General features: G+C 40.6%; 1 protein-coding gene across 3 annotated transcripts in view; it reads left to right on the top strand.

Annotated features, from left to right (window-relative positions):
- The window catches only part of TPH1 (tryptophan hydroxylase 1), a 34827-nt gene extending 24913 nt beyond the window's left edge, over positions 1 to 9914 (top strand). For all 3 annotated transcript variants that reach the window (XM_082476678.1, XM_082476677.1, XM_082476679.1), the window contains 5 exons: positions 1898 to 2033; positions 2737 to 2863; positions 4574 to 4669; positions 5696 to 5829; positions 6342 to 9914. In XM_082476678.1, coding sequence (XP_082332804.1) covers positions 1898 to 2033; positions 2737 to 2863; positions 4574 to 4669; positions 5696 to 5829; positions 6342 to 6516 — 668 coding nt within the window. In that variant the 3' untranslated portion in view covers positions 6517 to 9914. The remainder of the gene's footprint in view (positions 1 to 1897; positions 2034 to 2736; positions 2864 to 4573; positions 4670 to 5695; positions 5830 to 6341) is intronic.
- The last annotated feature ends 2161 nt before the right edge of the window (positions 9915 to 12075 follow it).

The raw sequence follows: 12075 nt of genomic DNA, 5'->3' as shown, positions 1-12075 counted from the left end.
TTAGTTCCACATCCATGGAAATGTTCATGCAAAAGTTCCACACCCACTAGAGGGATGTGATAGAGGAGATTCAGGCACCTTCGGGAAGGTTGGAGTAGATGATCGCTGAAGCCCCTTTCCACACTAAGATTCTATCATTTTCCCAAAGAAGACGATGTGTTAGTAGAAGCATAAACAAAGACTAAGGACAATTTTGCTCCTTTTAGTTCATCATGCTTATTTGGTCCAGGCTTCCTTATTTTTTCTCACTAGTATAGGAAGTAAAAGGATCAGTGATCTCCAGGATCTACAATATGTAAGAAAAATAAATATCCCCCTTTGATCTCAGCAGATTAGAACCTTAGGGAAAAATATAGGCATTATGTTTTTGACTCAAAGGGAGTTTATCTTATTTCCATCATGATCTGAAATTACTATCTTTGAATTTATTATATAGACTGTTATAAAAATATACATATTTATTCAAGTCCATAATTCTCATTCCTCAACCACTATACACAAAACTAAGAACTAAACAGGAGAGGGCAATATAGTTTTTACAAGGGAAGAACTCGTATAAGTGGTTCCTACAAAAACTAGATTTAAAAAAAATAGCGATTCAGAATGGCAGAGAACCAAAGCACATGACCTTGTGTGGCTTAACAAAGATGGACTAGCATATGCTACAGAAGTTGTTATCAAATCACACTTGCATGCGATCTGGAGGAAATATTTTGTTATAGATGCGAAACTGAAAGCTGATCACTTGGGGTCTGGAGCTTGAGCAGGCTGCAGAGCTTGTTGCTAAAGGTGTTTCAAGGGAAAGTGTCAAAGAGAGAAACCAATATTAAAAGACAGTTCAAACAAAACATGAGTTGGAAGGGGCTACCTGCCCTGGCAAATATGGTGGCCACTAGACAACCATGGTTGTTTAAATAATTAAAATGAATGTAGGGACTTCCCAGTGGTCCAGTGGATAAGACTCTGCCTTCCAATGCAGGGGGCATGGGTTCCATCCCTGGTTGGGGAACTGAGATCCCACATGCTGCGTGGTGCGGCCAAAAATAAATAAATAAATAAAAGTTTAAACAAATAAAATGAATGTAAATCAAAATGTTAGTTCCCCAGCCACATTAGCCGCATTTCAAGTGCTCAATAGCCACATGTGGCTAGTGGCTAGCAATAGGCTAGATGTTGAACATTTCCATCTTTGTGAAAAATTCTTTTGCCCATCGGAGTGGGAGAATCCAAGTACAAAGCATTGGGGTGGAACTGGAATTACCAGAGTGTGAGAGTTTGAAATGAAGGACAAGATCAGAGCTTATAGAGGTCCCCAGAGCCACTGCAGCTTAGTGGAAGGTGACTTTTACAGTGGGCATGCAGACTCAGGTATTGGGGAATGAAAGAGCACCATCCAGTTTAGATAAAATAAAGAAACTACAAGAGGTAGTACTGGCTAAAAATGACATAGTTTCAAAAATGGTTCTGATCTAAATTAATAGATCTTGTTAGTGAGTTTTTTTAAAAAAGAAAAGTAAGATTGTCTAGGGGATAGTCTAAGCCCTTCAGGGAGACAGCCAGGTGTAGTGTAAGGCTTGGGTTCTCATCCTACCTTTATCATCTACTGTGTGGCCTTGGGCACATTACTGAGTCTCTGAGCCTTAGTTTTATAGTTGTCACAATGAGGAGAGTAAACTTTAACTCATATTGTAAATATGAAAGGACATGTGATGTGTAAAAAATCTAACCCATTGCCTGGCCATGGTAAGTGCTTAATAATTATGACTTCCCTGAAGTGCATGTATGATACATTTTAGTTTCATGTTCTCTCTCAAAGTGTTACCTCATGCCACTGGCAGAATTAAAATGTTGCAGTAAATAGTCTATTCTAGTGAAGATTTTCTCCTTTGCTTTGCAGAGCGCACAGGTTTTTCCATCCGTCCTGTGGCTGGTTACTTATCACCAAGAGATTTCTTATCAGGTTTAGCCTTTCGAGTTTTTCACTGCACACAGTATGTGAGACACAGTTCAGATCCCCTCTATACCCCAGAGCCGTAAGTACTTCTACTGCAGCATCCATCCATCAATATGGTACCTACGTCATGATTTTTTGTGAGGATCAAGCGAATTAGCACATGTAAAGCATTTTGAATGGTGCCTGGCATGTAATACATGTTCCATGCTCTATACATGTTAACCATTATTATTACCATTGTTAATTGACAACCTATTAGGTGCCAAGTGCTGTCCTAAGCATAGGGGATGTAAGACTGAAAAAAATCAAAGTTTCCTGCCTTCATAGAGCTTATATTCCAATGGGAGATATAGATAATAAACAAACAAGTAAATATATATATATATAAAATTCAGATGGTTATAAGTGCCATGGAGAAAAATAAAGTAGGGAAAGAGGACAGAGTTGTGTTTGGGTGGGTGTTTCTATTTTGAAAAGGGTGATCAGAGAAGGACTGACTGAGAAGGTCACATTTGAGCAGAGACATGGTTTGGGGGTTGGGGGGGTTGACATGTGGATGTCTGTGCGTATTTGTATGAACTTACGTACGTGTGTTTGTGAGTGGCCAAGGTTTTGAACCAAAATAGTTCCTTTACTGTAATAGTGTCCTTTGTGGTCCATTTCCAAAGTAATACCACCCGATCAATTTGAATAAAAATAAGATCAGGTTTTGATTTGATTGAATGGTTGATTATGCATTTATGTTAAATGTCACAGTGTGACAACTTGTACCTCTTTTTCAGAGATACCTGCCATGAACTCTTGGGTCATGTCCCCCTTTTGGCTGAACCTAGTTTTGCTCAGTTCTCCCAAGAAATTGGCCTGGCTTCTCTTGGAGCTTCAGAAGAGGCTGTTCAAAAACTGGCAACGGTATAAATCTGGAAATAGCTGTATAGATCAGTAATCTTTAACTGGGGTGGGATGTGGGTATTTGTGTAGTTTAAAAGTACCTACTCAAGATGAGCATTAGAAAATTTGTCTTTGCTCATTTTTAATTTAATTTAAATAATTTAAATAAAATTAAAGGAAGATGTAAAAATTTAAGGCTTATCCAAAGAAGACCTGAACTTTAAAAAAAAAAAAAAAGGCAGAGAAACAGAGAACACTAGAATACAATAATGTTAACAGTTGGCATACCTTCTTTTTTTAGTAAAAATGAGAGGTTCCCTAAAAATGATGCTAAAAATATTTTTGAGCACTAGGTACAAAACATGCTGGAAATACAAAGATGAATAAGGCCTGGTTCCCACCTTCAAGGAACTTATACACAGACACTTATGTTAGAATGAGAGGAGGTCTGTAGAGAAGCTCAGGCAGGGTGCTCTGGGAGTGCAGAGAACTGCCTGGGGAAGGTTTCATGGAAGATGAACATCTGGACCAGCCCTGGGAAGATGAGTAATGTTTTCACCTGCCAGGAAAGGAAGGAAGAGCATCTCAGGATGAGGGCACACAAGGAAAGACAGGAGGTGCTTGGTGTACCTGGGGAAATGATAAGAAGCTGGAGCAGAGTGTGTGAGGGTCGGGGAGGTGGTGTGAAATAGGCTAGATGGTTAGAACAGTGCCCTCAAATTGTGGTTTGGGGACCCCACAGGGTCCTTGAGTAAAAGATCCTTTCAAAATGCAGAGTGGATTTTAATGTGAGAGACAGAGTTCATTGATATGGTTTCAGATTCCACATTACAGCTGTACTTTAAGAAACGACCACTTGTTGAGTTTTGATGTTGTGTCAAAGAAGAATAGCCACAATTATCTGAGAAGGCTATTACAATATTCAACCCTCTTCCAACTACTTATCTGTGTGAGGCTGACTTCTCTCCACATACTTGAACCAAAACAACCTATTGTGACAGGTTTAATAGAGAAGCAGATGTGAGAATCCATCTGTTTTCCAGCCAGACATTAAATAATATCAATCCGGACACTAAAAAGATTTGTGACAATATAAAACAATGTAACTTTTCTTACCTTTTTTTGTACAATATAGTTACTTTTGATTAAAATGTTGTGTTACCACAAAATGGTTTATTATAATTTTGACATTAATTAGTAAACATTTAAATTTTTCTCAGTTTACATTTTTAATATGGTAAATATAGCTAGCTCTATCCCACATAAACAAAAGGCCTTTGGGGTCCTCAGTAACTTTTAAAAAATATTTATTTATTTATTTACTTATTTGTTTTGGCGGTGTTGGGTCTTAGTTGCCACACACGGGATCTTCGTTTCATCATGTGGGATCTTTAGTTGCGGCATGCGGACTTCTTAGTTGAGGCATGCATGCAGGATCTAGTTCCCCGACCAGGGATCGAACCTGGGCCCCTGCATTGAGAGTGTGGAGTCTTACCCACTGGACCACCAGGGAAGTCCCTCCTCAGTAATTTTTAAGAGTATATAAGAGTTCTGGGAACAAAAGTTTGAGAAATCTGGTTTGGAACGAGGCCAGATTGTAGAAATACTTGTGAGCTATCCTGGGGGTCTTGGATTTTATTCCAGGGTACTTTGGGTCAGTGACTAAGAGTTGTAATTTGTTTTAAATTGAGTCCTTCAGGATGTGAAAGTAATACTGTTGTCCTTTTGCAGTGCTACTTCTTCACTGTGGAGTTTGGTCTATGTAAACAAGAGGGACAGCTAAGAGTCTTCGGTGCCGGCTTACTTTCTTCCATCAGTGAACTCAAAGTAAGAGCTGTAAATCTTTGCACATAACCATATTCACTTAATGTAATTGATACGACCTGAAATAGTTTCTGGATTTTAATTAATTTATTTTTATTATTTATTTATTTATTATTTTTGGCTGCCTTGGGTCTTCGTTGCTGCGTGCGGGCTTTCTCTAGTTGTGGCAAGCGGGGGCTACTCTTTGTTGTGGTGCACAGGCTTCTCATTGTGGTGGCTTCTCTTGTTGTGGAGCACAGGCTCTAGGTGCGTGGGCTTTAGTAGTTGTGGCACACGGGCTCAGTAGTTGTGGCTCATGGGCTCTAGAGCGCAAGCTCAGTAGTTGTGGCGTACGGGCTTAGTTGCTCTGCGGCATGTGGGATCTTCCCAGACCAGGGCTTGAACCCACGTCTCCTGCATTGGCAGGCGGATTCTTAACCACTGTGCCACCAGGGAAGCCCTAGTTTCTGGATCTCAATAAGAGCTTACTGTGGAAAATACTTGGGGTGGCAGTAAACATTACCTAAGAGGCATTTTTCTCTATTTCCTAAGTTTTCTGAATAGATATAGATAACTATTCAGAATGTAGTTATATCTTTTAAATAAAAAAGTATTTTAAAACAAAGTCTTGCTGTTTCCTCACCATTTTTGGTGTGCTAGCAACAACTTCAGTAATTTCTAGGGAATTCTTTGAGATGTATTACTTATCCAATAAAGGAATGAACTTATGTTTGTTGAGTGGTGGATGTGCATGAAATATTGTCCACGGTACAGTCTTTCTCTCAAGGAGCCTACCACCTGCTGGTGGGTACAAGTCATGTATGGGAATAACTAGTGCAGGGTAGAAAGCAGATGCCATAATGCAAGAATAAATAAATAAAGATCCTTGGGTACCTCCTACATGGAGAAGAGTGTTAGAACAATGGAGTGGTCTTGGGGCATTTATAGGGAATAGCAAGCCATTTGTTTTGCTGGCTCTGGCAGTTGTGTGTAGAATGTGATCATGAAAATAGATAGTATCCTTTGATTCACTGACTCTTCATCCTCTAGCACGCACTTTCTGGACATGCGAAAGTAAAGCCCTTTGATCCTAAGATTACCTGCAAACAGGAGTGTCTCATCACAACTTTTCAGGATGTCTACTTTGTATCTGAAAGCTTTGAAGATGCAAAGGAGAAGATGAGGTAAAGTATATCTTCCTCATGCCTTAATTTTCCTCTGCAAAAGATAGGTCCAATAATGGTGACAAGTCACAGAAGTAAGCAGCTGGATAATTAGAAGCCCACCAGGCACCTTTTGCCTGTAACACATCTCTCTTTCACAGTAAATATTTAGGGTGTGTTGTTTATAATGATGTTCAGTGTTGCAAATATGAGTCAGATACACTGAGAAATTGGTTACTTCCTATTCCTTCCTATCAGAGAGTTTATAATCTAATAGGAAAAATAAACTGTATGCAAATTACTATATAACAACTAGGAAGCCTTAAAGAGATACAGGTGAAACATTGTTCTGCATTTTATTCAGGAGCAATTCATTCCAGCTAGGGGAACAGGGAAAGCTTAATGGCATTTGAGAAAGGACTTGAAGTATACACAAGATTTAGATATGTTAATTTTTAGACTAACAGACAGTATTTGGTTTTTATCATTTTCTCCCTAGAAATTGATTGCCTCATATTTGTTTTCTTAAATAGAGAATTTACCAAAACAATCAGGCGTCCATTTGGAGTGAAGTATAATCCGTATACACGGAGTATTCAGATCTTGAAGGACACCAAGAGCATAACCAGTGCCATGAATGAGCTGCAGCATGAGCTTGATGTTGTCAGTGATGCCCTTGCTAAAGTCAGCAGGCAGCTGAGCATCTGACAGTTGCCAGTCCTAATCCCGAAAGCATCTGAGCATTCAGAGGCCTGTGGGCCAACTGTTGCTTTGCTTGATGACCTGGTTGTGGAGGAACAGCAGCCAAATAATATTCTCTATTCCTATTCCTTAATGGACCATTAGTCTTTGAAAATGTGTACCTGGATACTCTAGCCACTACTTTTTTTTTTCTTTTGGTAACAGCTTTAGTGAAGTATAGCCTAATTTTATTTTCCCCAGTTCTTCTTGAGTAAAATGACTTTGATGATCACTTAAAATACCTTGGTGGTTACTATGGAGCTGATCCATATTGTTACTTAAGATTCTCTTATTTCTACAATAGCTTACTTATAACTGAATTTGTGCCAAGCTTGGTCACATTCACATGCCCAAATTTAATAGGGGATCAGCTGTCTCTCCTGCTAGCCTGAGCAAAAGCAGAGAGGCCTTTGCATATGAAACATACCTGGTAAAGAGCAAATAGTCTATTTTCAAGTGTAGTGTCTTGTAGGGAAAAAGGAGTATCTAAGTCTAGAAAGGTTGATTGGAGTATAATCCTTAAGTCCAGGTGAAGAATTTGTGACTTTATTTTGAAGGCACTAGGGAGCCCCTGCCCGAGTGACCATCCTCCTTGAAACTCTTTTCTTTCTGTGGCATTGCATATGTTTTACATTATCTGTCCTACTCAAGAGGCCAAAGGGAACTTGCAAGGCCCTGAACTCCGACATGCAGCCCCAGAGAATATCCTCAGGTTAGCAGGAGACAGTGTTGTCAAAAGGAGAGTTCAAACTGAGACAGATGAGAGGCGTGCAAAGTTTAAGTTGGAAAAGCAGTGCCAAGCACTTTATTTCCAAGGTATAAGGTGAGACCATAAATAGGAAGGCCAGGCGTGACAGTTGAGTGTGGGGAAATGGGGAGGAGATGGTGTAAGAAAAGCCAAGAAGAGCATTTTAGGACTGACACTGTAATAATGAAGGCTGCAAACACTGGCTTTTATGTGGTATCAGCAGTGTAGTACAGGGAGCAGGCTTGGTATAAAGCGGTAAAGCTGGAATCCCCAGGATAGGCTTGTGTCTCTTCAGTTTGCTCCTTTCCTCCCCCCACCCACTAAAGGAAGACTTTCCTCAAGTTTCTGTCTTTAGCCCTCTTCTCTCTCTGCTCTCTGTTCACGGGAGATGTCATCCGTGTCGATGACTTTCTTATTTCGTATGTCTCCCATATTTGCAATTCTAACCCTGACATCTGTCTTGAGTTTTTGCCCCTTACATCCAGCTGCCTGCCAGATATTTCCATCTAGATGTCCCATAAATTAGGCCAATGTTGTGTAACTTCTTGTGGCACCATTCATTAGAATGAAATGGGGTTATGCAACATGGCAGCCCTGCCAAGTATCTTAAACTCCATAGGTCCGAAAAGAAACTCAGAATCACCAGAATATTGTGCCCCATCAGTTTCCTCTCCCAGTGATCTCATTTCTACTAATTGTATAAGGGTCATATTTTCAGCCAATTTCCCATTCTTAATCAGCTATTTAAAGACCGTGTCCTTAGTTTTTTCACATTAATAGTCAAATTGAATACCATTTAACATGTTTTATTTCAACAGACAACTAGGTATTTTAATCCTTTTTAGGCCTCAAAGGAAATTATTTTAAAAACTCTTAAAAATTTATTTCATTTTGTGTTATACAAGGAAATAGAATTAGGAAGAATAATTCATGCTATTTCAGATTTTTACATTACTTATAAATTTTAATAGCTGATCAACTGTTAAGTATACCTTTGATAGTACTAGATCTAAGTCAGCTAATCTAAAACCTTTTGAAATATTGGTTAGGTAGTTTATAGTTAGTGTATTTGGTTGCAAGGAAATCTATGAAGCAAACTATGATAGATAGCAAATAACAACAAATCATGCATACATGGTATCTGGTTTGGTTATTTTCATATAACTTTGATCATTGCAAATAATCGTAGTTATTGAATTTTTAAATGATGGTATTTCAAATCACTCTATGACAAAAGCACATCAAAGTAAATGTTAAAGACACAACGATTATAATTCACATCTTCAGAATAATGGAAATATTTAATGATTGGTTTCAGTTCTTTCTTCTAACCTCTGAATTTATGATATTTGGTAAATGAGGAGTTCTGAGAGTCTTAGAGTTTTCATGCATTTTAAATATATTTCTTCAAATATATGAGAACAGAATTGAACCAAAAGTGTGGTTCATAATTCTTAATCAGTGAGTTATTACTCAGAGACATAGATGGTATTTTCCTGACTTTTTGAAGAATGCTCCAAAATCTGGTTGTCAGTTGCCTGCATTTCTTAATCTGCCTATTTCGTCATTTGGAGTTATACAGTGGTTATGACACACCAAAGTGTACAGAATTATAGTTCATTTTTAAATTGCCTTCCAAACTGAAAAAATAAAAAATCCTGGAATTGTCTAAAGGAACACATAATAGAGTTCATATATTAATTTCTAGAAAATGTATAAAGATACTGTGGTCTTATTTCAGTCTAGTCTTTATTTTACTATATGATATACATTTATGACTTGCAAGTTTGTTATTCAACTGGATAATAAAAGGACACAAAATTCATGTACTCACTAAGCATTTTTTTTGTCAGATGTATGTTAAAAACTGATTTAAATGTATATTAGCAATTTCATTAGTTTCAGAAATCTGTAAGATCCTTATACTTCTCAGAAAGCCTATAAATATGTAAGGTAAGGGGAGCCAAACACACCTGGAACCTAGAAACCACTTTTTGGAATTCTTGATAAAGTCTCAGTCTCATGTTCCTCATCTGTAAAGTGAGCTGAATCTACTTTACTGGGTTACTGTAAGAATTATGTTGTGAGAGGACTTGTAAAAAGAAACATTAACCATATGTAAAGAATCATTAATCTCCTAATCAGAGATCCCCATAGCTTCTGGATGATTTTTATCTTCCTTCAGGGGGAATTAACTTTTGCATCGAGCAGATAGCATATAATGGCAGGGGAAGCTCGTCTTAGTCCTAGCAGGGATTAAGCCAACTTGAAGCTGCGTTTCAGTCTTTGTGAGGGCTGGTTTATTTCCAGTTCACCTCTACTCTTAGGGTGCAGCCCTTTAGGGATCTCAAAGGAAAGCTACATGTGTGTACCAGGGCTTCTCCTTGGGGACCCTGGACTCCTAATTTTCTCCCCTCCTTTACTCTCATTCCCCCCCACCTCCCGACACCATAAAATTGCTAACAGTACTGTTCAGTTTCTCAGCTTCTCAGCTGCTGCTTTCAGCCCAGTTTCTTAGCTCCAAGTCACTGCTTGCTAATTAGCAAATGCTTCAAGCAGAAAAGTAGTGCCAAATATAATCTCTCAGCTTTTAGATCTTGGCCCTCCAAGTTCTGGCTGCTTTTTTGCTCTGGGCATGAAAGACCTCTCCAAAGCATCAATCTCTTTGCTGAACTCTCAGAGAAGTTATCTGGCCACAAGCCATTGGACATTTCTCAGCACGAATTGGACAGCAACCTGCCCGGCCCCAGTCTGGAGGGATACATGCCAAGCTCTCTTAGTGGCCCTGCTGACGCATGCCTTTCCTTAGACACAGGATGGGCAAGACTCACAGCACATTGATAACTACCGCCACACATCCTATCAGAATTCTCTCTCAGCCTCTTCAACCTCTTTCATAGCCTGCAGGTCATACACTGGTTTCTAGACACCTCATTCACAAGTTCTGCTTTGGTGGTTTTGTACCTCACTCTATAATGTGGGAGGTATTGGCACTTAATACCTTAGGGTCTTAGCCAAAATGGAGATGGGAAGGGTCCCATTTTTACACTATTACACATGCTTAAAAGGAATGGTCAGAATAAAAAAGGCCACTCATAAAACAGTCAGCAAACAGTATAGTTTTTGCACATCGAGTTCTCTTGAGAACGAAGAGCTGCTTTGCCTTTCTAAAGTTTGCATGTTTATTTGCATGGTCCTCCCTGTTCTCAAGATGCCACAGGCTGGAGAGGTAAAGGTGAGGTGCTGCCCTTAAGTGGTCTTAAGGCAGAAACACCAAGGAGTGCATGAAGTTAAAGAATGGGAAGGACTGTAAGAGCTCAGGGGGACACTTCTCAGGGCCTCCAGGCATAAACGGTGATGAGTACTGGAGGCTTGTGTCAGTAGAAGGGTCAAGAACTACTGAATATGGATTATCTTCGTTAATGTGACCCCATTTGTACCCACAAGATAATGTGTGGCTTGGAAAATGTGGGTTATGTATAAAAAGTACAAAAAAGAAAATAAAAATGACCTGTAATCCACCACCCAGCGTGTGTGTGTGTGTAAAATTGGTATAATATTTACTTTAACGGCATATCATGAATATTTCCCTTATTTACTATCTTCCAGAACATGTTTTTAATGGCAACCTAGTATTCAATTGCATGGCTATATAATTTAATCAATCTGATTTTGGATTTTAAGGTAGTTTCTAAGTTCTTTACTATCATATGTAACCCCATAATGAATAACTTGCAGTCTAAGGGTTTGTGTATAGTTCCATTATTTTTCTTGTGATAGAGGAATAAAAGTGGAATTACTAGCTAAATATCTAAGTATCTATCTTCATATTCTTAATATGCTTTGCCACATTTTCCTTCAGAAAAATTGTCCTTATTTAGCTCCCACCGGTAGTGTATGAGGGTGTCTGATAAAAGCCATTTTATATGAAAATTTTTGGTGGGTGAAAATTATCCAGTTATTATCCAAGTTATTACCTTGATGATCGGAAACCGGGCCAGGGCCATGCTGGGAGCGCTGAGGGTTAGAAGGCCGCCCCGGCAGGAATCAGTGAGAACCAGCCTCCTTAGTTGTGTCGGGGTGTGTGTTCTCGCTCCGTGTCAGGCGCTGAGGGCGACGGCAACGATGCAAGACACTACACTCGCCCACCAGGAAGCTCCCTCCGATTTTGCAAACTGCACACCAAAGCGGGCCCAAAGACAGTTCGCCCTAAGACACTGGGTCAGGACCCTTTCCACCCCCTCCCAGGCTCAAGTTCTTCCCCATCAAAGGGTGATGCAATCCCTGTCCTGTCAGCCATTCTGGGCTGTCGTGGGACTCTAACCTGAGGGAGCTTTGTGAACTGTTGAGCGTAGTGCACTCGTATAGAATTTTTACTCAAAATGAGTGCGAGGGGAGGAGGGAAAGAGAGGCAGAGCGTCCCAGCGAGACCGGAGGCCGGGGGCGGAGACGCTCAGAGCGCGCCGGGACTGGGTGACTGGGAGGCGGCTCCGTGAGGTGCTTATTCTCTCCCGCGGGCGCCAGGTTAGCGGTAGCAAGAGGGAGCGGTCCGCGGCCCCGCCCACTGCGCGGCCCCCTTCCAACCACAGACCCTTCCCAGTGCCGGCCCCACACCCCAGTCACCAATCCCTCCCCAGGCCGGCCCCTCCCTTGGCAAGCCTCTCCCCCGGCGGGCCCCGCCCCCGCGCTGGCCCCACACCTCAGTCACCAATCCCGCCCCCGCGCCCGCCCCTCTCCCTGAGAGCCCGCCCCCGCGCCAGCCACCCCCCCCCCCCCCC

The sequence above is a fragment of the Balaenoptera physalus genome, assembly GCF_965194825.1.
Source record: "Balaenoptera physalus genome assembly, chromosome: 10".
In the NCBI taxonomy this organism is placed as follows: Eukaryota; Metazoa; Chordata; class Mammalia; order Artiodactyla; family Balaenopteridae; genus Balaenoptera; species Balaenoptera physalus.
Note: the sequence above shows the minus strand (reverse complement) of the source record. Positions and strands in the feature narration are given on the sequence as shown.